Source organism: Mustela nivalis (genome assembly GCF_964662115.1).
Source record: "Mustela nivalis genome assembly, chromosome: 13".
Lineage (NCBI taxonomy): Eukaryota > Metazoa > Chordata > Mammalia > Carnivora > Mustelidae > Mustela > Mustela nivalis.
The window spans coordinates 81698289-81725063 of record NC_139032.1 but is presented as its reverse complement, the minus strand read 5'-3'; the positions used below and the strand labels follow the sequence as shown (position 1 = coordinate 81725063).

At 42.7% G+C, this 26775-nt stretch overlaps 1 protein-coding gene and 1 long non-coding RNA gene across 2 annotated transcripts in view; both read right to left on the bottom strand.

Moving 5' to 3' along the window:
• LOC309846545 overlaps window positions 1–26775 on the bottom strand; it is a 762900-nt gene that overhangs the window by 49876 nt on the left and 686249 nt on the right. The gene's annotated exons all lie outside the window — the stretch shown is intronic.
• LOC309847244 (uncharacterized protein) overlaps window positions 1–26775 on the bottom strand; it is a gene marked incomplete at both ends in the record, with an annotated part of 33741 nt that overhangs the window by 2006 nt on the left and 4960 nt on the right. The window contains 2 exons of the mRNA XM_082697190.1: window positions 5030–5956; window positions 12913–13369. Coding sequence (XP_082553316.1) covers window positions 5030–5956; window positions 12913–13369 — 1384 coding nt within the window. The remainder of the gene's footprint in view (window positions 1–5029; window positions 5957–12912; window positions 13370–26775) is intronic.

Genomic DNA, 26775 nt, shown 5'->3' with positions numbered 1-26775 from the left:
AAAAAAAAAAAAAAATATATAAAATAAATAAAATAAGTGCCCTCCCTACCTTAGTGTCTTCCTTCCTCCCGCCCCTCCTTTGTGTAAGAAGAATCCTCTGGCTTTGGCTCCCTGTAGAGCATTTTCTCAAAGTCCCCATCACGTGCCACCTTCCAGGAGGGTGAGTGGATGGAGGGTAGGGTAGTGGGGGCAAGATCTTTACAAACTGGACCTGTTCGGACCTGTGTCTACACTGGTGTCAATGAACATTAAAACGCACGAAGCTGTTTGTAGGACATCCATATATAATCACAGAGACGGCCGTGCAGGCTTGCAGACTTGCACAGCCTCAGGAGGGTCTGGTCTCTGCAAATGCACAGGCACAATCCGTAATATACAGAAATGTGGACCTGGCAGAGGCATCATCACACAAAAGTGGACAAGTGAAGCCACAACTCCCCAGACTCAAATCATCATACACGTAGAGAGACGGTCAGATATAATCACGACATAGTGCTGAGGCCAGAGAGTAACGATCGGTCACATGCTCCTGTTCGTGGAAACTCACAGCACCATGTACAGCGACTGGGACCTGCCGTGCCCATCTGTGCTTCCGCTGACCACCTGCCCTGTGTAAGCGCTCTACCAGTGCGTGCCCATGCTAGGCACACCCGATCCCTTCGCTCATCACCTAGTCATCACGCACAACCTCAGGGGCCCACAGCCTCCCCCTGTCATGCATGTGGCAACATTCACTCACTTGGGTCACTGCAGAGCTGCACCAGCCTGCCTCCCCTTCGACATCGTTGTACAGTGACAGTAATGCACAGTCATGGTCTCACACAAACAGCAGGCACTCTCACATTCACACATACGTCTCATGCTCACAGTTGCATGTGGGAAAACAGGTCTGCACGCTGTGCCCCAGTGTACCCTCTGGCCTTTCTGCATCGCAGGAGGGAATGGCAGCAGGACCCCTGCATGCTCTGTCACCGGGGTATCTGAGGAGGGAATGACTGGCCACAGCTGATGGGGTTTGGGGGCTTGGGAACACTTTAGCAACCTCCCCACCCCCAGAGGCAATACCGCGCCTTCCCCTGGCCCTCATCCCTGGGGCAGGATGGAGCTCAGCCCTGGGATTTGTTATGCTGCCTCTCTAGGGCCCAATTTGATGGGAGAAAGGGGGGGGGGTTGGTGCTGCCTCCAGCTCAAGGGACATTCAGGAGCTCAAGCATAGGGAGGGTTCTGCCCCTCTGTCCCTGTCTTGGGAAGGCCAGAAAGAAGGGTCAGACTGACTCCTGAGCCCCAAGCAACAGTGACTGGGGTCGGGGGCAGGGGAGCCCAGGGTTTACAGCCGTAGCTTCCTGGGTGGCCAACCCTCCTGTCCCCCTCTGCTGTTGCTGGTGGCTGCTTTTTTCTTTCTTTCTTTCTTTCTTTTCTTCTTCTTCTTCTTCTTCTTTTTTTTTTGGTAGGTGATCCAACATAGTAAGTGTTGATAAACACGCTGCTGGTGGCTTCTTGCAGGAAGTGGAGGAGTGTGGGAGGGACCGTGCCTCTGGTGACCGGCAGCGTGTGTGGTTGTGTGACTGCAAGTGTGAGTGTGCAGGATTATATGCTTGGGTGTGGAGAGAGTGGTTGTGTCTCCATGCAACTGGCTGGAGCACGTGTGTGAGTGTGCTGCTGCATCTGTTTCTGTGTGGGTGGCTTTGTCTATGAGAGTGTTTCTTTGTGCATAGATGTCTCTGTGTTGGGGAGGGGTCTGCATTGCTGGGTGTGTACCGTGACACAAGGGAATGGTGCCACACATAGCATTCCAGGTGGGAATGGCTTTGCATGACTCCGTGTCGGAACAGCCATAAAGGGGGGTTTGGAACATAAGAACTTTCAGTGATTCCCTATTGCCTACCGGATAGACTCTGCATTCCCCTACCTAAGACCCCACCCATGACCTCGCTTATCAGTCCCTCAGTCTTCAGACTTCCCTCTAGACTTCTTTTCTAGTATGCCCCTCTCAAGCCAGTTAAATTGGTGTCCTTAAAATCTCCTGCATGGTCTGGGCTCATTTCATGGCCATGTCTTTAGACCTGTTTGTCCTTCCCCTATGGAATGTTCCTTTCCCAATTCCCACCCACAGTGTAAGGCCCACAACACCTTGTGCAGTAAGTGACCTGAATCAGACCCCCAGCTCCCCCCACTCAAGCCTGCTCTTGTCCTGACCGCTTATCTTGGGAAATGGTGTTGAAGGAGGTTTAAAAGGGAAATATTTGACCAGAATTGGGGAAATTTCCTGGACATTTCACTTTGGGGTCAAGGATCTGTTTCTCTTCCCTCATCCTCCGGATTAGGCTGTTACTGCCTCCCAGTCCTTCCCTTTCTCTTTTGCTTGTTCTGTCTATCATATAGGCCCAGCATAGTAGCCTGCAACTTCACGTTAATGTAGGATTTCTGCAATTATTGCATTATTATTTTTATTATTTATGTAATTAATATTGTAATTATTGCTGCTCCACTGATGCTATCCATGTGGGAGGACCTGTGGACATCCTGTAGTGTCAAGACAGTGGAAGGGGCCAGATGCCTCTAGAAACTTCCCTGATCATGGTGGGGCCTGTACATGTCACGAGAGCCCAAGAACATGCACAAGGAAGAAAAGATCAGAGAGGAGGTCTTTAAGTATAAATTACTGAGCTGGGGGGCAAACTTCATATTCTCAGTCTGGAGGCTGCCAGATTTTCTGATAATGCCTCTAGCCCTTGTCATAGCTTGTGAGTTGTTACAGGGATAAGGAGGCGAGGACTGGGAAAGGATTACAAAAGTCTGTGATGGGAGAAGGTGTTTTAATTTAGGCAAACTTTTGTCATAATGTGTTGACCTAGGATATTGTACCCTCTGCTGTTGAGATGTGGGCTCATCAGGAAACAGGGTGACCAACCATTCTGGTTTTCTGAGTTCCACACAGGTTCTTAGGTTCTAATAAGAGCTCACATGGGACTTGGTGTTTTAAAACTAGGACAGCTTTGGGCAAATCAGGACAAGTTGGTGACCCTTTCAGGAGACCTATAAAATCTTCTAAGATAAAGAAGACACTTTTGTGCATATCCCTCTCTCCATGACACTGGGACACTCCAGAAGACCATGGTTACTGAGAGGGAAGGTCCTGGTCCTGGTGACAAGGAACGTCATCTTCCCAGGGAGCCCGGCCGAAACTTCAGTCTTCTTGCAATCTCGTGCCTGGTGGCTGATTTCTCTTGAAGGGAGGTTGGACTGGTGAGGTGAAGAGGAAAGAAGAGACTCTGTGGGGAACCTTATTGGAGTTTGAACGCCATACCTCTCCATCCCTGGCCTCATCACAGCCAAATCAGGAGAACCGGAGGGGGATCAGGTGGGAGCCGACATTGGCTCTGGCCATGCTCCATCTCTCCTCAGCTCCTGCTCTAACTCTCAGCGCCCATTCCTGTCCTGCTCCTCTGCATGAAGGGGCTTTCCAGACAGAATGCCATGCCTTGGCCTTGCTCATGTGGAACTGAATCAGGGAGGCAAAGAAAATCTGTCAACATTGTGAACTCTGGGTAGTTGAAAATCCCCAGAACATTGGATCAGAAGGGTGCAGAGTGACCCCAGGCTGAGAGCACTGTGGTTAGCCAAGAGGTCTGGGCTACGGCATTCCTTCTCCTAAAACTAATTCTGCCTCTGGATGTTGTAATCTAAACACAAAGCTGTCTATTGTACTGGGTCATGTGCTAATCTGAGTATGTTCACAATTCTGAATGAAATGTAAATGCGCCAATAAACATCTTGTACCCCTAAGCTTTAGGACATGTGAATCATTATCTATAACCCCAAATAAATCTTAAATTAAGACCCAAGACATGTCAATTAAATACTTAAAATACTCTTCTTATGTTTAACCCTTATCTAGTTCTGAACCTAGATTAACTGCTATAATAACTTTAGACCGTGACTTAAACTTATCACAAATTTTATCCACACATAAATTTAACTTACCTAACAGATCTCTGATATGGACTACACTCTAACCCAAATGTACTCTAGCAATAAAACTGAAACCTCAATGCCAGCCTTAATTAGCCCTGTACTCTAAAACTAACCCTCAATTATTTCTAATAAGAGCTCAAGTTTATCCAAACTCTGACTGCTAAATTTATCCCAAACCTACTACTAATTAAAATCAACCCAAATCCTATAATATATGTAATTTCAATTCAATCCTAAACTTATCTGATTGCTTTTAAATTCCAAATCCAGCCCTGGCTCTATCCTTACCCTAACCGTTGTTTTAGGCATAACCAGAATCCTAATCCTAACCCTATCCTAACCACATCCATAATTCTGACCCTTTCCTAACCTCATCATATACCTGACCTAATGTAGCAGGGGCCAGATTTTAACCTAACTACTGGAATTTTTGGAATGAGCCTGTGTATGTTCCTGTGCTATTCAGCCATTTCTTGGAGAGATGGAATATATAGGCTAATAGGGAGGGGTATTTGTTTTATCAGATTCAGTCCCATTCTTTGGTGTGAGCGGGTTCTGAAGATGCTCTCTGGGGGTCAAAGAGAGCAGGAGCAGCCTTACTGGTCGTGAAGAACCTTAAAAGGGCAAGAATCTAGGAACACTTAGGGCCAACAAAGTTTTTACCCAGTGTTTCTGGGAAACAGACTTCTAGAAGTTCAAGTGGCAAAAACATCCATTAAGTTCATCTGGTAATATCTAGGGACTCGAGTTTTGAACACTGAGGAACCTAAGGCAACTCAACAGCCACATTAGCCTGACCTTGGTTCTGGCTCTAGATGTTGGTCCTAGATTAACCTCCTTGGGAGATTCTTGCCTCCCTTCTATTGCTTCTCCCCCTTTCTAGTCCCTTCAACAATTGCAAGAGTCAGCCAAGCCAGAGGTTCATCTATCTTTACCCACAGGGACAGGGGTCAGAAAGGGAGCTCTTATCTTGTCATAGTTCTAATCAGGCTCATTGGACCTCTTATTAGTGCTCTGGACCAGGACAGCAGAATCGGCTCCAAGTCCTTCTGACTGCCTCCTTGACCTCCTTGTTGCGGAGGCTGTAGATGAGTGGGTTGAGAGCTGGGATGACAAGAGTGTAAAACACAGATGCCATCTTGTCGGTGTCCAGGGCATAGCTGGAGCTGGGACGCAAGTACATGAAAATGAGTGTCCCGTACAGCATGGCTACAGCCGTGAGGTGAGAGCCACAGGTAGAGGCTGCTCTGCGGCGACCCTCCACCGAGCGCATGCGAATCACAGCCCCAACAATGAAGCCATATGACACGACAATGACCGACACAGTGGCTGTCTGGATGAAACCACAGACAGCAAAGAGGAGGAGCTCATTGAGACTGGTGTCATTGCAGGAGATGGCCAGCAGTGGAGGGATGTCACAGAAGAAGCTGTTGACCTCCCGGGAGTGGCAGAAATCCAGGCGGAAGGTGAAGGTTGTGTGGACAAAGGCACTGACTGCTCCACCCAGTGCTGATGCTCCCAGCAAGGCCAGGCATACACGCGGCGACATGGTTGTTGTGTAGAGAAGAGGGTTTCCGATGGCCACGTAGCGGTCATAGGCCATGGCTGCCAATAGGCAACACTCAGCGTCAGCCAGTCCTGCAAACAAAAACATCTGGAGGGCACAGGCCATGTAAGGGATGGTGGCATGGGGCAGCAGCAAGTCCACTAGCATCTTGGGGCCGATGGCTGAGGAATAACAGGCGTCCAGCAGGGAGAGGTTGGCCAGGAAGAAGTACATAGGCGTTTGAAGTCGGGCATCTAGGCAGATCAGCAGCACCATGCCCATATTTCCCAACAGGCTCACTAGGTAGACTGGCAGGAAAATCAGGAACAGGGTCATGCGTAGGTCCCAGTGATCTGTGATGCCCAGGAGGATGAATTCAGCAGGGGTAACCCTGGTCCAGGTGAGGTTCTCTGTAGTCATCCTGATGAACAGAGACTAATGAGAGGCAAAGCAAGAGGGATATAAGACATAGGTTATGCCCACCATGGAGAAGGAGGAGAGAGCACTGGGAGGAAGGCAGACTTGGACTTCCATTTTACCTGTGTAACAACATTGCTATGTGTCCTTGGACAGGCCACATAACCTCTCCATACCTTCCTTTCTAATTCTGATGAGTCACTGCAACTTAACCTTCCTGAGGGCAGAATTCTTGTCTGTCTTACTCAATTTTGTATCCACAGTACTGAGAACATTGCCTGGCACATAGTAGGTGCTCAACAAATGTTTGTGAAATGAATGAATGATGGATGGGGCAATAGTTAACATCTGGCCAAGGTTGGAACACTCCATGACTCTAGATGCATTGTGCTCTCCAGTTTCCCAAGGAGGAAAAGAGACAATGAAATGAACAGAAAAATCTCAAAGAGTAACTAGCGATGGATCTTGAGGTTCTGGGAGGACGTATTCCCACTGGAGTACGACCTGAGTGGAGAGAGTTCAGATGTGGTCTAGTATCTTGGGGAGGCAACAGGAAGTGGACAGAAGTTTGAATGTATTCCAGGGCCAGACTCTCCACCTCTCTGAGCCCAAATTTTCTCATCTGTGTAATGAGAGACAAGGATGCAAGGATTAAAAGAGATAATATATGTAAATATCTCTCTCACACAGGGCCCAGTACACAACAGGGATTTTCAGGAAGAATCAATGAACTGAATTGAGCTAGTGCCTTGCCTCATTACTGGAAGGAAGCAACTTTCAGGCAATTAAAATAGTGTATTTTCTAGAAAGTGTAACATCGCTTCACACTATTGTGCTTTTGCACTTGCTCCCTCTGCCTAGAATCCATTTCCTCTTTTTTGTTTGGCAAAACCGATCTTCGATGTAAAGGCTTACCTAATGCACTCGAAGGAAACAAAACCACTCCCTTGTTTGACCCTGCTGCGCTGAAGCTTCCATCTGTTGTGGCCTGTCAGCCTTCTAGTCCCATATTTGTGTCTGTCTCTTCTGTGGGATAGGAGGTCCTTGATCCAAAATTCATTCAAGCAACATTTATTGAATACCACTTCACACTAAGAATGGCCCTGCAATTCATTTGTGTATCTCCAGGGCCTGGTGTGTGATCTGTTCTCAGTAAGTGTTAGTTTCATGTGGAAGAGTGAAGCGTATGATCACAAGCCGTGAGCAGACTTGGTTTTGAGTCCAGGTTCCACTGCTTTCTGGTGTGTAAATTTGGGCAAGCCACTTCACTATTGTATATTAGGAACTAGACCACTTCCGTTGGGGGTTTCTAAGAGGTGTTAGGTGTGCAGCATACAGCCCGGAGCTGAGTAATTGCTCTTTCCGCTTCCTTTGAGAGAAGTTAAGATGTTCGGCACCTACGTGTGCCTGGTGAGGATGACAAAGATTTTCCTACAAAGGATAGCTTGGCTGGAAAAATTTCAAGATGTCACATGTTGGTGAGGTTGTGCTGGTGGAAATGTAAGCTGGGACATTTGAAAGAGACTCTGGCAGTTAAAGACCCCCACTGTGCATACCCTACTATCTTAGTCTGCTGGGGCTACCATAACAAAGGTACCATAGACTGGAGGGCTGAAACAGTGGACATTTATGTCTCATAGTTCTGGAGGCTGGGAAGTCTGGGATGGGGTGCTGGCATGGTTGGCTTCTGGTGAAGGCTACCTTTTTGACTTGCTGATCGTTGCTTTCTTGCTGTATCCTCAAATGGCAGATAGAGCTAGAGAGCAAGCTGTCCGATCTTATTAGGGCACCATGCCATTGTGAGGACCCCACTCTCATGACCTCATCTAGACCTGATTACCTTCCAAAAGGTTCCACTTCCAAATACCATCACACTGAGGGTAGGACTTCAACATATGAACTGGGGAGGACACAATCAGTCCATAATGGCTAGTAATTCTACTTCTTGGTGTTTACTTTTGAAAACTCTCACACACATATACAAGGTGATATGCACAAGGGTGCACACTCTGCGGGACTGTTGGTAATGGCCAAGCATTAGCCAAGCCTAAATTTTTGTCAGTAGGCTCATGGGAGTTAGACAGGAATGGATTCGATTTGTATGTATCAATGTGGAGAAATCTCAAAACACACACACCAGGCATCCCACAAAAATAAATTCCAAATGGCTACAAGACCTACATGGGAGATAGGAAACCATCAAGATCCTAGAGAAGAACACAGGTGGCAGCACCTTTGACCTCAGCAGCAGCAACTTCTTGCTAGACACATCTTCAAAGGCAAAGGAAACAAAAGCAAAAAGGAACTATTGGGACTTTTCTGCATGGTGAAGGAAACAATCAATAAAACGAAGAGACAACCTATGGAATGGGAGAAGATACTGGCCAATGACATATCTGATAAAGTCAGATATAAAGGGTAGGTATAAGGAAATGACCAACTCGACACCCAAACACAAATAATCCAGTTAAGAAATGGGCAGAAGACATGAATAGTCACTTTTCCAAAGGAGACCTCATGAGAAAAGAGACTCAACATCACTCAGCATCAGGGAAATGCAAATCAAAACCACAATGAGATATCACCTCCCACCTGTCAGAATGGCTAAAAAGAACAACACAAGAAACAGCCGTTGTTGGGGAGTATGCGGAGAAACGGGGAACCCTTTTATGCTGTTGATGGGGACACAAACTGGTGCAGCCTCTCTGGAAAACAGTATGGAGACCCCTCAAGAAGTTAAAATTGGAACTACCCAGCAGTTGCACCAGGAGGTATTTACCTAAGGGAATGTGAAGCTTCTAACAGCACGTAGGAACTGACTTTCCAACTGAGAAAATAAAAAGACATAATGACATAGACAACAGAGAACCTATAATAAAAATGTTAGTTCTTATGGGTAAGAGCTTATTAAAAAATTAGAGTATGTAGTTCCACCTTTGGATGGAGAGCCACAAAATTAAACTAAATGACTTCAGATTTTGAAATTTTAATGGGAGAAAATTTGATTTGCAATGAATTATTGTATATCATTAACAAAAAACTGTCACTGTCTTAGCTCTTTAATATTCAGAAGCTCCTAGTTTTTATATATTTCATCTTAAATGGTATGAAAGGGAAGGCAGCTGTTAGTATATTTAAAATCACCGTTGTGTTTTGATCTTCTAAAACTGGTTTATGATATTTTCTTTCTACATTCTTACAAAAATTTGCTCACGGTCTGGATTTATAATTACCTTTTTACCATATTAGTCACTTGGGAGTCCTGCAAAGGTATTTGATGAGCTAATATTGAAAAATATTTAAGGTTGTCACTATACTATGATAAAATGTCAAACATACCAAATATTCTCTTTTGAAGGCAAGCTAAGAAGTATATTTTAAATACAGATAATTAGTCTTTTTTAAAGCCAAGAAAGTGAAATTACAATAAATTCTTCTTTGACATACTTGAAAAAAAAACCACATTGACATGAAAACATGATTTTCAGAAAAATATACAAACTCACAAAAAGGCACAAAATCATTTTTTGTATATGTATGCACATTTTTATGTCCATGTATATGAACCATTACTGCTGGGCTCCAACCAAACATGGGATCCTGGCTAAAGAACCTCAGGACATTTCAGAATGTTGCATCACTTTTGCCCTATCCACACACCCAGAACTAAAACTAACCCTTCTTATCTTTTATGATTCAGGGTCATTTTTTGCAAGGAAGCTTTATCTCAACACCCAACTGACCAACCTCTTGTGTTGGAACCCCAGTCACTAGACTGTGTATTATAACCCAATTACCTAAACGTTTGTCTGTCTCACCCAATCAAGCATTTGCGACTATGCCTCCTTCTTCCCTCTAGCCTTAGGGATACAGAATTTTAGGGACCCTCTCCTCCTTAGTGGCGTCCCTGGTGTAGGTGAGAAAGCCTCTAGGGGTAGAGAAACTACAGGTTCTCCATGAACAGATCAGCTGGATGACTGACATTCTGCATTCACAATCCAGCTGGTAGTCAACTACTTGTGTGTTTCTGTGTTCTGTCTGGAAAACAAACACTACTCACCTTTATAATGTGAGGAGCAGAGCAGCTTCAAGTGTCCCTCCATTTCTCCATCTGTAAAATGGGGACAATGAAGCTTGAGAGATTTTAGGTTGCTTTGAAATTTTTGAGTACAAGGATCCCCAGACTTCAGTTGTGTAGTAGAGTGTGTGTGTGCGCACGAACAAGCACATGCATAAAACACAGAGTTAATTCTCTACTAGTTTCTCTCTGTTCCCTTACTGTCCATGAGAACATTCTAGGGTATCTTTTCTTGAAGGCAAGAAAACTGAGTTCCAAAGAATGGGGACTCATCCCAAAATGCACAGCCATGAGGGATAAAGATGGGGCTTAAACTCACATCAGACTCCAAATACGACTTCTTTGTCTCTAGGCAGAGACTCTAACTAGACTGCTTAATAGATCACCCCAGTCTGTGGGTACCACTGTCTTCGTCTCTGTCCTCTCATCATTAGATTGAGCAGATTGGGCCAGATCAGTGGTTTCCAGTCTACGGACTTCTGTCATTAGAAGTACTGGTGAAGCTTTGGGTAGAAATATATGGCTGTGCACAGTGTCCAGAGATTCTGATTCAGTTGATCTAGAGCAGGCCTCAGAAATCTGTACTTGAAAAAAAATGTTCCAGGTGATTCTGGTGTGTTGCATGATTTGGGATTCCTGAGCAGATAAGAGCGTCTTAATCTTGAGTATGCATAGGAATCACCTGGGGATCTTGTGAAATCCGAATTCTGCCCCAGAAGGACTGGGAGGGGGCTGAGATGCTGCATTTCTAACCAACTTCCAGATGTTACTGATGCTGCTAATTTGGGCACCAAATCTTTAACTAGTAAGACCCTAGCTCATATCGGTTAGCATTTTCAGCTCTGATGTCTGAAGATTGTAGCTTTCTGGACACTTCTTTTTCCTGCTAGCTCCTTTCTCTCTACTGAACTCTGTTTTGAGAGGTCTTTCTAGGCCTCACTATACTCATGAACACATTTAAGTTTGGTGAGGATGGCCTCCTGGCATTTCTCTACATGTGGCTTGGCCATTTCCCAGCAAGCCCGTTCCCTTAGCCCATTCCTCCTCAGGACACAGGCATTCGATACGTCTCAGTCCAGATACCAGCCGCTTGCCCCGTGATGGTGTGTGGTTACTGGGTTGTTAGGACATACCTAGGAGATGGAGGACGGTGGGAGATCTTCTGGTGGAGCAGCTTCAATCCAGCTTATGGGGTGACAACAGCAGGGACAGGTAGCAGGGATGTCCCCACCCTAACATAGGAACGGGGGGACTTATACACTCTTGGGTCTGGGGGGAATGGTGTCTTTCTGTTTTCATCCTGACTCCTTCTCTCTCTGCTGTCCTAGACTCCATGGAGACTCCCTTTCCACATCCTTTGGGGACTCCATGAAAGCCGGTGGCAGGGGAATGCCAGGGATGACTCACTCTTTGGTGTCTGGGGAGGATGGGAAAGTTTGATTAAGTGGGTCCCCAGGTTCTGTGTGGGGCAAACAATCACGCTGTTTGGGGAGCAGCATGGCTCGTTTCCCCCATCCGTTCTTTGGGCTCAGTATTTTTTTATTACACTTTATGATCTCCACCAACACAAAATTCTTCTTATGTTTCCCCTAACACTCCACATTGTTCCTCTTGCCTGAAATGTCCAGCCTCTTCCTTGTCTACCTGAAAAGCTCTTTTTGTTGCAAAATGAGCTCAATATCACCTTCTGCAGGAAGGCTTCCTGCCTCCACCGCAGAGACACTGTTGCCCTCTGCGTGTCTTTGAGCGGCACATATGAGAGCAGGATTCTGAGATGATGAGAAAATGGGATCATGTGTGACGCAGCAGCAGACTGGAAGCAACCGGAGGCCAGCGCCAGTCATGGAGTCAGCACTTGGGAAATGAGATGCATGTTCTTACACCGGACCCAGGCACGTGTGCTTTTTTTTTTTTTTTTTTTTTTTCTTAAGATTTTATTTATTTATTTGACACAGAGAGAGAGAGCGAGCGAGAGTGCACAAGCAGGGGGAGTGGGAGAGGGAAAAGCAGGCTCCCTCTTGTGGTGCTCTATCCCAGGACCCTGAATCGGGAGCCATCTGCCAAAGTTTCCAAGTGGTGAGGATTGGTGAATAGATACATTGGCCCCTTCATTCAAGTGACTGTTTTCAATACGCCTTGGTTTGTGTGGACACTGTCTGGTCTAACCCCTGTCACTGGGGAAGCCAGGCTGCCATCCTTAGGGGCAGGGCTATCTTGCCTAAGCAACTGTGTGGTCGCCACAACCAGGCCAGATTCCTAAAGCTGCAGCCACATTGACATCTAAGGGGCAGGTCAGATCATATGGGTGTAATCCTTATACAAGGGGAAAACCTCATACATGTTCCTACGACAGATCTGTCTTTTTGGCTTCAGATGTCTGCTGCTTCTGTGGTGTCCAGTCACGAGATGGAAGCCTAACTCTGAAATGTCTCTAAGGAGAAAAGCTGTTCTCCAAAACAGCATGGACTTTGATGTTACTACTGCCTTGCAAGGAGGCCCCTGGGCTATTACAGAAACCTATGTTTTGTGTTCATACCTGATGGGTCTGCTAATGTATCTTTTCTTCTCTTCCTATGCCCCTCTTTTTTTTAAATTTGGGTACAGTTGACACACAACGTTCTATTAGTTTCAGGAGCACATCAGAGTGATACGATGTCTCTGTATGTTACGCAACCCCCTGTCACCATACAACACTGTTACAATATCTGTATCAGCTTTATTAAATCACAGGAGGACACAAGGGAATGCCCTGAGCGAACTGACTGCCCCCCCCCCCCCAAGCCTAGCGGACTTAATAAATCAGTGGTTCGGCTCATAGGGTTCTCTGTGGAAAAACACATGACTTATTTAGGGAATCTTTACCGTAATCTGTGTTTTCTTTTGTATGTACCTATACTGTTGCTGCGGTGTCTGCTTCCGATGCAGCGAAGGAGCCACTTCCAGGCCAGCGGAGCCGCTTGCAGACCGCGCGGGGCACACTGCGGGAGTGGAGGACCTGTGGGACCGTAAGACCTGGTCCCAGGGGTGGAGGGGTGGAGGAGGTCACGGAGAGTTCGTGACCTCCGGTTGACCCTATCCTGCGCAGGTAGCTCCGCCCACTCTTCCCACAGTGGGAGCCATTTTCGAGGCCCTGGACTTGAGCGAGCCGGGCGCTGTTGAGACCCTCTGCACCGTCAAGCGACTGAGCCCCTGTGAGACATCTCTCTCTACAAACTTCTACGATTGCGGCCACCGGGTGCGGATATCTGCCTGTGGCGCCGGAGACGCTGCCGCCGGCCAGCCCGAGTGCCCGCGCGTGGGGATCCTGCCCCTCTCCTCCGCGCCCTGCACCGCGCTCCCAGTGAGTGGAGGGTCTGCGTGGGGGTGACGATGCTGTTCCCCTTGATCTCACACAAGACATTTTTTTTTTTTTTTAAGATTTTATTGATTTGACAGGGAGAGAGAGCACTAGCAGGGTGGCTAGCAGGAGAGGGAGAAGCAGGATCCCGATATGGGGCTCGAGACCAGCACCCTGGGATCATGACCTGAGTCAAGGCAGGCGCTTAACCTGCTGAGCCACCCAGGCGCTCATGACTTCTTTCTAACATATTTTTTTCCTCCTCTGATTACGCTCTTCCTTTGTTTCTCATAGACCTGAGCTGATTCTGGAGTTCGCAGAGTATTGCCACAGTGGTGTGCTTTTCAGGTTGCTTTTCTTTGGTTGTCAGTGATGCTGCTGTGAACATCCGCGTAGACGCTTTGGCGTGGACGTGTTTTCTTCGTTAGGCACCTGGGCATGGAATCACCCCATCACACGGTAACTCGGTGTTTAGTATTTTGAGAAGCTGCCCAGCTGTTTTCCAAAGCAGCCCCAGTATTTTAGTTTGGCTACCAGTATAGGACGGTTCACCTTGCTCTCATTCCTTGCCAAGATTTTGATATTGTCCATTTCAAAAAAAAATTTTTTTTTTTTTAAACTTTTTCAGTGTGATATTGCCCACCTTTTGGATTGTGGCCATCCTAGTGGAAGTGAAGTGGTATCTGGTTGTTTTGACTTGGCGCTTTCCTAATGTCTCACTGTGTTGAACATTGTTCATGTGCTAATGGACCTTTTGTGTATTTTATACGGAGAGATGTCTATTCAAATCTTGTGGCCATTTTAAAATTGGGTTACTTATCTTTTTATTGTTGAATTGTCTGAGTTCTTTATATTCAATGAAAATATATGATTTGCATTTATTTTCTCCCTTTTGGTGGCTTGTCTACATTTTTTTAATGGAGGTATAGTTGATACACAATATTGCATAGTTCCAGGTATGCAACATAGTGATTCGACAACTCTGTGTATAGTCATACTGAGCTCACCACAAATATAGCTACCGTCTGTCACCATACAACACTGCTACAGCACCATTGACTATATTCCTTATGCTGTGCCGTTTATCCCTGTGATTTATTCCTTCCATAAATGGAAACCCATATCTCCCACTCCCTTTTTCCTATTTTGCCCATCCTCCACACCCTCCCCTCTGGAACCACCAGATTGTCCTCTGTATTTATGAGTCTGTTTCTGTCTTGTTTTGTTTGTTCATTTGTTTTGTTTTTTAGATTCCATATATAAGCATATATATTTGTATATATATTACTTATATATAATATATATAACATATATGCATATATAAGTAAAATGATATGGCATTTATCTCTTTCTGTCCTACTTATTTCACTTCGCATAATACCCTCTAGATCCATCCATGTTGTCACAGGAGGCAAGATTCCATTCTTTTTTATGGCCTAGTAATATTCCATTATATATATATATTTTTTTTCATCAAAAAGTTGATGATATCTATCTATCTCCATTCATCTGTTGGCGGACATTTAGTTTGCTTCCATAGCTTGGCTACCATGAATAATGCTGCAATAAACACAAGGGTCCAGATATCCTTTTCAGATTAGCATTTTTGTTTTCTTTGGATAAATAACCATTTGTAGAATTAGTGGATCATATGGATTTCCATTTTTAATTTTTTGAGGAGGCTCCATACTGTTTCCCACTGTTGCTGCACAAATTTACATTTCGACCAATAGTGTACGAAGGTTCCTTTTTTTCCATATCCTTGCCAGCACTTGTTATTTCTTGTCTTTTTTATACTAGCTGTTCCTACAGATATGGAGTGATAATCTCATTGTGATTTCAATTTACATTTCTCTGATAATAGTGATGTTGAGCATCTTTTCATGTGTCTGTTGACCATGTGTGTATCTTCTTTTTTTTTTTAAAATTTATTTTTTATTTATTTTCAGCATAACAGTATTCATTGTTTTTGCACCACACCCAGTGCTCCATGCAATCCGTGCCCTCTATAATACCCACCACCTGGTTCCCCCAACCTCCCACCCCCCCCCCCCGCCACTTCAAACCCCTCAGATTGTTTTTCAGAGTCCATAGTCTCTCATGGTTCACCTCCCCTTCCAATTTCCCCCAACTCCCTTCTCCTCTCTAACTCCCCATGTCCTCCATGCTATTTGTTATGCTCCACAAATAAGTGAAACCATATGATAATTGACTCTCTCTGCTTGACTTATTTCACTCAGCATAATCTCTTCCAGTCCCATCCATGTTGCTACAAAAGTTGGGTATTCATCCTTTCTGATGGAGGCATAATACTCCATAGTGTATATGGACCACATCTTCCTTATCCATTCATCCGTTGAAGGGCATCTTGGTTCTTTCCACAGTTTGGCGACCATGGCCATTGCTGCTATAAACATTGGGGTACAGATGGCCTTTCTTTTCACTACATCTGTATCTTTGGGGTAAGTACCCAGTAGTGCAATTGCAGGGTCATAGGGAAGCTCTATTTTTAATTTCTTGAGGAATCTCCACACTGTTCTCCAAAGAGGCTGCACCGACTTGCATTCCCACCAACAGTGTAAGAGGGTTCCCCTTTCTCCACATCCCCTCCAACACATGTTGTTTCCTGTCTTGCTAATTTTGGCCATTCTAACTGGTGTAAGTTGATATCTCAATGTGGTTTTAATTTGAATCTCCCTGATGGCTAGTGATGATGAACATTTTTTCATGTGTCTGATAGCCATTTGTATATCTTCACTGGAGAAGTGTCTCTTCGTATTTTCTGCCCATTTTTTGATATGATTGACTGTTTCGTTTGTGTTGAGTTTGAGTTCATTATAGATCCTGGATATCAACCTTTTGTCTGTACTGTCATTTTCAAATATCTTCTCCCATTGTGTGGGTTGCCTCTTTGTTTTCTTGACTGTTTCCTTTGCTGTGCAGAAGCTTTTGATTTTGATGAAGTCCCAAAAGTATATTTTCGCTTTTGTTTCCTTTGCCTTTGGAGACATATCTTGAAAGAAGTTGCTGTGAAGAGATTACTGCCTATGTTCTCCTCATTTTCTTCATGCTTTTCTTCTTGATTTTGATGAATCCCATTTGCCCATTTTTTTCTATTACTGCTTGTGCTTCTGGTGTCATATTGAAGAAACCCATCTCTTAATCCAAGGTCAGAAAGATTTATCCCCATGTTTGCTTCTAAGGGTTTTGTAGGCTCTTACACTGAAGTCAAAGATCCATGTTGATTAATTTTTTTTTGGTGTCTATCAGTTTTATTTTATTTATATTTTTTAAAATTTTTTAAAAATTTATTTATTTTCAGCATAACAGTATCATTATTTTTTCACCACACCCAGTGCTCCATGCAATCGGATTGCATGTTGATTAATTTTTATCTGTGGTTTGAGTTAAAGGTCCAGCTTCATTCTTTTGCATTTGGATATTCAGTTTTCCCAGCACCATTTGTTGTAAGTACTCTTCTTTACCTGTTGAATTGGCCTGGCAGCCTTGCTGAAAATAACTGACCATAAACACGAAGGTTTATTTGGGGGCTCTCAAATCTCTCCCTTTGATGTTGGCTTGTGCCAGTACATACTGCCTAATTACTACAGTTTTGTAGTAAGGTTTGAAATCAGAAGATGTGAGTCTTTCCAAATGTGCTCTTCTTTTTCAAGGATATATTACCTGTTCTGTGTCCCTTGCATTTCTATTTAAAAGAGATTTTGTAAGGATTGCATGAATCCACATTATTAGTTCTAGTAGGTTTTTTGATGGATTCCTTAGGAATCTTTAAATATATGATGGTTGTCATCTGTAAAAAGACGTAGTTTTACTTCTTTATAATCTGGATGCCTTATATTGCCCTTTCTTACTTAATTGCTCTGGCTGGAAACTATGGTATAATGTTGAGTAGAAGTGGCAAGAGTGGACATCTTTATGTCATTTTCTAAAGATTTATTTATTTATTTTAGAGAGAGGGGGCATGTGGGAGGGTCAGAAGGAGAGGGAGATAGAGAGTCACAAACAGCTTCCTTATTCATCCAGTGCGAGTCTGTTGCAACGCTGATACCACCACCCTGAGGTCATGACCTGAGCCAAAACCAAGAGTTGGACCCTCAACCCGCTGTGCCATCCAGGCGCCCCTTGTCATTCTTGATCTTGGAAGGGCGGGGTAGAAGAATAGATAACAGGATAGTGGAGCTCACAAGAAGAGCAGATCGTGTCCTGGTGATTAGGGTAGGCTTGTGTAAGAGGGTGCTGTCTACAGATGATGTGGGACTTAAGTGAGCTATGTGGGCCTGAAGGAGAGGAAGGTGCCTTGGAAGGGAAAATAACATTAGATAAAAGACCCTGAGTGGAAATGTAGATGGTATAAATGAGTGAGTGATAGTTCAGATGTAGTCATCATCCGATTTTTAAAATATGTATATATTTTTATTAACATATACTGTATTATTTGTTTCAGGGGTACGGGCCTATGAATCACCAGTCTTACACAATTCACAGCACTCACCATAGCACATCCCCTCCCCAGGATTCATCACCCAGCCACCCTATCCCTCCCTGCAAACACCCAGCAGTCCTCACTTTGTTTCTGGAGATTAAGAGTCTCTTATGGTTTGTCTCCCTCCCTGGTCCCATCTTGATTCATTTTTCCCTTCCTTCCCCCCACGAGCCCCCCACCCTGCCTCTCAAATTCCTCATATCAGAGAGATTATATGATAATTGTCTTTCTCTGATCAACTTATTTCGCTCAGCATAATACCCTCTAGTTCCATCCATATTGTTGCAAATGGCAAGGTTTTGGGTTTTTTTGATGGCTGCATAGTATTCCATTGTGTGTGTGTGTGTGTGTGTGTGTGTGTGTGTACATCTACTTTATCCATTCATTTGTTGATGGACAGCTAGGCTTTTTCCATAGTTTGGCTATTGGGCACATTGCTGCTGTAAACATTCAGGTGCATGTGCCCCTTTGGATCACTACATTTGTATCTTTAGGTTAAATACCCAGTAGTGTGATTGCTGGGTCATAGGGTAGCTCTCTTATCAACTTTTTGAGGAAACTCCATATTGTTTTCCAGAGTGGCTACACCAGCTTGCATTCCCACCAACAGTGTAGGAGGGTTTCTCTTTCTCCGAATCCTTGCCAACATCTGTTGTTTCCTGACTTGTTAATTTTAGCCATTCTGACTGGTGTGAGGTGGCATCTCATTGAGGTTTTGATATGTATTTCCCTAATTCTGAGTGATGTTGAGCACTTTTTCATGTGTCTGCTGGCCATTTGGATATCTTCTTTACAGAAATGTCTGTTTATGTCTTCTGCCCATTTCTTGATGGGATTATTTGTTCTTTGGGTGTTGAGTTTGATAAGTTCTTTATGGATTTTGGATACTACCCCTTTATCTGATAGGTCACTTTGCAAGTATCTTCTCCCATTCTGTCAGCTGTCTTTTGGTTTTATTGACTATTTCCTTTGCTATGCAAAAGCTTTTGATCTTGATGAAGTCCCAATAGTTCTATTTGCTCCCTTGCCTTTGGCAATATTTCTAGGAAGAAGTTGCTAAGGATGAGGTCAAAGAGGTTGCTGCCTGTGTTCTCAAGGATTTTTGATGGATTCCTGTCTCATGTTGAGATCTTTCATCCATTTTGAATCTATTTTCATGTGTGGTGTAAGGAAATGGTCCAGTTTCATTCTCTGCATGTGGTTGTCCAGTTTTCCCAACACCATTTGTTGAAGAGACTGTCTTTTTTCCATTGGACATTCTTTCCTGCTTTGTCAAACATTAGTTGACCATAGTGTTGAGGGTCCATTTCTGGGATCTCTATTCTGTTCCATTGATCTGTGTGTCTTTTTCTATGCCAGTAATGTACTGTCTTTGATTACAGCTTTGTAATAGAGCTTGAAGTCTGGAATTATGATGCCACCAGCTTTGCTTTTCTTCTTCAACATCCCTCTGGCTATTCAGGGGTCTTTTCTTGTTCCATACAAATTTTAGGATTATTTGTTCCATTTCATTGAAAAAGTTGATGGTATTTTGGTAGGGATTACATTAAATGTGTAGGTAGCATAGACATTTTCACAATATTTATTCTTCTGATCCATGAGCATGGAACATTTTTCCATTTCTTTGTTTCTTCCTCAGTTTCTTTCATGAGTGTTCTATAGTTTTTGAGTATAGATTTTTTGCCTTTTTGGTTAGATTTATTCCTAGGTATCTTATATTTTGGGGTACAATTGTAAATGGCATCAACTCCTTAATTTCTCTTTCTTCTGTCTTGCTCTTGGTGTATGCAACTGGATTTCTGTGCGTTGACTTTATATCCTGACACTTTACTGAATTCCTGTATGAGTTCTAGCAGTTTTGGGGTGGAGTCTTTTGGGTTTCCCACATAAACTATCATATCATCTACAAAGAATGAAAGTTTGACTACTTCTTTGCTGATTTAGATGCCTTTTATTTCTGTTTGTTGTCTGATTGCTGAGGCTAGGACTTCTAGTACTATGTTGAATAGTGGTGTTGATAGTGGACAGCCCTTCATGTTCCTGATCTTAGGGGAAAAGCTCTCAGTTTTTCCCCATTGAGGATGATATTCACTGTGGGTTTTTGATAGATGGATTTTATAATATTGAGGTATGTACCCTCTATCCTACACCATGAAGAGTTTTAATCAAGAAAGGATGCTGTAGTTTACCAAGTGCTTTTTCTGCATCTGTTGAGAGTGTCATATGGTTCTTGTTCTTTTTTTTATTAATATAGTATATCACATTGACTTGCAGATGTTGAATCAACCTTACAGCTCAGGAATAAATCCCACTTGGTTGTGCTGAATATTCCTTTTAATGTACTGTTTGATCCTATTGGCTAGTATTTTGGTGAGAATTTTTGCATCCATGTTCATCAGAGGTATTGGTCTGTAATTCTCTTTGATAAGGTCTTTTTCTGATTTTGGGATCAAGGTAAAGCTGGCCTCATAAAATGGGTTTGTAAGTTTTCCTTCCATTTCTATTTTTTGGAACAATTTCAGGAGAATAGGTATTAATTCTTCTTTAAATGTTTGGTAGAATTCCCCTGGGAAGCCATCTGGCCCTGGGCTCTTGTTTGTTGGCAGATTTAAAAATAAAGATTTTATTTATTTATTTGACAGACAGAGAGAGAGAGAGACAGAAGAGAACAGGAATATGAGCAGGGAGAATGGGTGAGGGAAAGCAGGCTTCCTGCCAAGCAGATAAGCCTGATGTGGGGCTTGATCTGAGGACCCTGGGATCATGACCTAAGCTGAAGGCAGATGCTTAACTACTGAGCCACCCAGGTGTCCCTTTTTGGGAGATTTTTGATTACTGTGTCAATTTCATTACTGGATATGGGTCTGTTCAGGTTTTCATTTTCTTCCTGGTTTAGTTTCGTAGTTTATATGTCCCTAAGGAATGCATTCATTTCTTCTAGATTGTCTAATTATGAGTAATATTATTACTCATAATATTTCTTATAATTGTTTGTATTTCTTTGGTGTAGGTTGTGATTTCTCCTCTTTCATTCATGATTTTATTAATTTGGGTCCTTTCTCTTTTCTTTTTGGTAAGTCTGAGTTGGGTTTATCAATCTTATTCATTCTAAGAACCTGCTCCTATTTTCATTGACCTGTTCTACCGTTCTGTTGGTTTCTATTTCATTGATTTCTGTTCTGATCTTTATTATTTCTCTTCTCCTGCTGGGTTTAGGCTTTATTTGCTGTTCTTTCTCAAACTCCTTTAGGTGTAGGGTTAGGTTGTATATTTGAGACCTTTCTTGTTTCTTGAGAAAGGCTTGTATTGCTGTATACTTTTCCTCTTAGGACCACCTTTGCTGCATCCCAAAGGTTTTGGACAGTTTTGTTTTCATTTTCATGAATTTTAAAAATTCTTCTTTAATTACCTATTTGGCCCATTCATTCTTTAGTAAGATGCTCTTTAGCCTTCATGTATTTGAGGTCTTTCCAGTTTTCTTGTGATTGAATTCTAGTTTCAAAGCATTGTGCCCTTAAAATATGTAGGGAATGATACTAATCTTTTGGTACCAGTTGAGACCTGATTTGTGAGCCAGGATGTGTGATCTCTTCTGGAGAATCTTCCATTTGCACTAGAGAAGAATGTGTATTCTGTTCCTTTGGGATGGAATGTTCTGAATATATCTGTGAAGTCCATCTAGTCCAGTGTGTCATTTAAAGACTTTATTTCCATGTTCTTTGACTTAGATGATCTGTCCATTAGTGGGTAGGGTGTTAAAGTCCCATGCTAGTATTATTATCGATGTGTTTCTTTGATTTTGTTATTAATTGACTTATATAATTGGCTGCTCCCATGTTAGGGGCACAGATATTTAAAATTGTTACATTTTGTTGGGTAGATCCTTTAAGTATGATATAGTGTCCTTCCTCCTCTCTTAGTGTAGTCTTTGGTTAAAATCTAATTTGTCTAATCACCCCAGCTTACTTTTGATGTCCATTAGCAAGGTAAATGGTTTTCCACCCCCTCACTTTAAATCTGGAATTGTCTTTGGGTCTAAAATGAGTCTCTTGCAATGGTATATCGATGGGTCTTGTTTTTTTAATCCAATCTGATACCCTTTGTCTTTTGATTGGGGCATTTAGCCCATTTACATTTAGGGTAACTATTGAAAGATGTGAATTTAGTGCCATTGTATTGCCTGTAAGGTGACTCGTACTGTATACTGTCTCTGTTCCTTTCTGGCCTGTGTTACTTTCTCTCTTTGCTTAGACCCCTTTCAATATTTCCTGTAGGGCTGGTTTTGTATTTGCAAATTCTTTTAGTTTTTGTTTGTCCTGAAAGCATTTGATCTCTCCTTCTATTTTCAGTCACAGCCTCGCTGGATAAAGTATTCTTGGTTGCATATTTTTCTCATTTAGTACCCTGAATATATCATGGCAGTCCTTTCTGGCCTACCAGGTTTCTTTGGATAGGGCTGCTGCCAGTCTATTGTTTCTACCATTGTAGTTTACAGACCTCTTGTCCCAAGCTGCTTTCAGGATTTTCTCTTTGTCTCTGAGACTTGTTTTATTATTAGATGTTGGGTGTTGGCCTATTTTTATTGATTTTGAGGGGGGTTCTCTGTGTCTTCTGTATTTTGATGCCTGTTTCCTTCCCCAAATTAGGGGGGTTATCTGTGTCTCCTGGATTTTGATGCTGTTTCCTTCCCCAAATTAGGGAAGTTCTCTGCTATAATTTGCTCCAATATACCTTCCTCCCCCTTCTCTCGTTCTTTTTCTGGGATCCCAATTATTCTAATATTGTTTTGTCTTATGGTATCACTTGTCTCTTGAATTCTCCTCTCATGACCCAGTAGTTGTTTTTCTCTCTTTTTCTCAGCTTCTTTATTCTCCATCATTTGGTCTTCTATATCACTAATTCTCTCTTCTGCCTCATTTATCCCAGCAGTTAGAGCAGCCATTTTTAAATTTTTTTTATTTTTATTTTTTAAGATTTTATTTATTTGACAGAGATCACAAGTAGGCAGAGAGGTAGGCAGAGAGAGAGAGGAAGCAGGCTTCCTGCTGAGCAGAGAGCCCGACGTGGGGCTTGATCCCAGGACCCTGGATCATGACCCGAGCCAAAGGCAGAAGCTTTAACCCACTGAGCCCCCCAGGTACCCCAGAACATCCATTTTGTATTGCACCTCAGTAATAGCCTTTTTGATTTCAACTTGGTTAGATTTTAGTTCCTTTATTTCTTCAGAAAGGGATTCTCTAGTATCTTCTATGCTTTCTTCAAGCCCAGCTAATATGTTTATAATCACCATTATGGACTCTAGTTCTGACATCTTACAAATGTCCCTATTGACTAGGTCCCTGGCAGTCCGTACTGCCTGTCATTCTATTTTCTTTTCTTTTCTTTCTTTATTTTTTGAGGCGAGTTTTTCTACTTTGTCATTTTGTCCAGAGAAGAATAGATGAATGTAGAACAAAATGCTAAAAGGGTAACAACAACTCCAGAAAAAAATATATAAACAAATCAGAAGAGACCAGAAACAGAATGGGGGAGGGTGAAGAAAAAAAAAAAAAAAAAGAATTCAGTCAGGCTGGAATAGAATAGAGCCACACAGTAGATTTTGGTTGTATTTTGGTCTGTTAGGAGAAACTGCCTCCCAAAATTTTAAAGAAAGAAGAACTTATATATACACACAAAAATAAGGGTAAATATGATGAAGGGATGGAATGTGACTGTAAAGATGAAAATTAAAAAAGGTTTTAAAAAAGGAATTGATAAGGTAAGAAGTTGTTTTAGAGAAAAAAATGAAAAAATAAAAAAGAGAATGTGATCAGACAGGAGACTAGAACAAAGCCACACACTATTATTTAGGGTATATTTTTGTCCTTTGGACAAAACTGTATCCCAAAATTTTAAAGAAAGAAAACTTATATTAAAAATAAGGTTAAATACATGAGAGACTATGGACTCTGAAAAACAATCTGAGGGGTTTGAAGTGGCGGGGGGTGGGAGGTTGGGGTACCAGGTGGTGGGTATTATAGAGGGCACGGATTGCATGGAGCACTGGGTGTGGTGAAAAAATAATGAATACTGTTTTTCTGAAAATAAATAAATTAATTAAAAAAATAAGGTTAAATACAATGAAGGGCTAGAGTATGACTGTAAAAATGAAAACTGAAAAAAGATTTTTAAAAATAAATTGATAAGATTTTGGTTGAAAAAGGAAAGAAGAAAAATACCAAAAAAAAAAGAAAAAGTAAAAAATAATGAAAATTAAAAATATTAACTTTGAAAGATTAAAGAATCATGGGGAAAAAGCCATGAATTCTGTGTGCTGTATTCCCCTAGTGCTGGAGTTTTGCAGTTCTCATTGATCAGTAAACTTGGTCTTGGGTGGATGTTCTTGTTGATCTTCTGGGAGAGGGGGTCTCTTGGAGAGTTGTACCACCCTTGCCAGTGGCCAGGCTAAGTAATCTGCTTGGGTTTGCTCTCAGAAACTTTTGTTCTCTGAACACTTTCTGTACAGTTTTGGAGGATGAGAATGAAGATGGTGACTTCTTGATCTCCAATACAGTGGAGCCGAGAGCTTGGGGCCCCATTCCTCAGTGCCTCCTCGGAGAAAAGCAGTCAGTCACTCCTGTCTCCCTGGTGTCCGGCCACACTCCAAGCTCACCTGGCCTGTGCCTGAGAATCTATCTCTGGTGCATGGCCCTATTTGGAGTCTCCAAACCCAGCAGATTCCTGTGGTGTGCTCCTGTGCCACTCCTCCTGGGGGAGGTAGGGGAGTCTCCCCAGATCTGCTGCTTATTGGGTTCCTACTGGAAGAGTAGTGACCCAGCTGTGCCATGGATCATGGTTTATGGCAATCCTGTGCTGAGAGCCCCCTCCTCAGTTCTGTCTTTGCAACTGGCTTCCTCACTGTGAAACTTGGGAGCTCTGCCACACTCAGGCATCCCCAGTCTTTCTGTGACCCCAAGGGCCCTGAGACCATGCTGTCCCAGTGAGGGTTCCACCCCCCACTCTCCCTGCTTAGTCACTGGAGCGAAGTCCCTCTGTGGAGCAGACTTCTACAAGTTTGGAGTTTGTGCTCTGCTGCTCTCTCACTAGTAACCAGCTGATGGAGGCTTCCTGCCCCCAACCCCCCACAGTCTCACCTCAGATTCACTTCCCCACATGTCCTACCTTCCAAAGTGGTCACTTTTCTGTTCATAGAATTGCTGCTATTATCTCCTGTTGAGTTTGCAGGTAATCAGAATGGTTTGATAACTAGCTAAATTCCTGGGACAAAATTTAGGTCTCCTACTCCTCCACTGTCTTGCTCCCAGACCACACCCTCCCCATTTCAGTCCTTTAAAATTTGTTGAGATTTGCTTTATGGTTCAGTATATGGTCAAGTTTTTAAAATATTCCTTGTATCCTTGAAAAGAATGTGTTCTTCACAAGTATTAGATGTGGTGTTTTATATGATGTACATTAGGTTAATATTGTTAATTGTATTTTCCAAAACTTTCATATATCTACTGATTTCGTTTTGTCTACTTGTTCTGTTACTGAGGGAAGTATATTAAAATCTTCTCTTATGTGTGCTTTTATCTAGTTCTCTTTGTTGTTCTATCAATTTAATATGCCTACTTACAGCAATTGTTGTACTAAAAAATTTAGAATGGTTGTATCTTTCTGGTGAATGAAAGACCTCATGCTTATAACATGAACCTTTGTATCTGTAATAATCTTCTTTGTCTTAAAGTCTAGTTATTCAATAATGATATAGCTACATAATTTTTATAGTTTACGTTTTTCCAACTGTTTTTTTATTGTTATTATTATTGTTATTTTAATTTAAATTAAACTCTACACCACACATGGGGCTTGAACTCACCACCCCAAGATCAAGAGTTGCATGCTGTACCAACTAAGCCAGCCAGGCACCCCTCAACTTTCTATTTTCAATCTTTTTTTAAAAAAATTATTTTCAGCATAACAGTATTGATTGTTTTTGCACCATACCCAGTGCTCCATGCAATCTGTGCCCTCTCCAATACCCACCACCTGGTTCCCCCAAACTCCCACCCCCTGCCCCTTCAAAACCTCTCAGATTGTTTTTCAGAGTCCATAGTCTCTCATGGTTCACCTCCCCTTCCAATTTCCCCCAACATCCTTCTCCTCTCTAACTCCCCTTGTCCTCCATGCTATTTGCTATGCTCCACAAATAAGTGAAACCATATGATAATTGACTCTCTCTGCTTGACTTATTTCAATCTTTATGCGTTTTTAAGTTTTCAAGTACATATTTCATTGAAGAATTATTGATGTATACATAAAAGTGTACAACATTTTAAATGTATGGATTGATTAATTTTTCCAAAACACACATACTAACTGAGCCAGCACTTAGGTCATGAAAGAGAACCTGAAGATTAATCCAGAAACCTCTTTGTGTGTCCTTTAAATCACCAGTCCTCTTATTCCTCCAAGAACAACCCAACTTTTAACTACATTGATTAGTTTTGTCTGTTTTTGAAGTTTATGCATATAGAATCTGCCAGTACATAGTTTTTAATCTAAGATTCACTTTACCCAATAATATGAGAAGCATCCATATATTTACATTTAACAGTAGTTGATTTGGAGTGCCTGTGTGGCTCAGTAAAGTGACCAACTCTTGATTTTGGCTCGGGTCATGATCTCAGGGTCAAGAGATCGAGCCTCTCACGTCAGCCTCCGTGCTGGATGAGGAGCCTGCTTAAGATTCTTTCTCTTCTGGGGCGCCTGGATTGCACAGTGGGTTAAGCCTCTGCCTTCAGCTCAGGCCATGATCTCAGGGTCCTGAGATCGAGTCCTGCATCGGGCTTTCTGCTTGGCAGGGAGCCTGTTTCCTCCTCTCTTTCTCTCTGCTTGCCTCTCTGCCTACTTGTGATCTCTCTCTGTCAAACAAATAA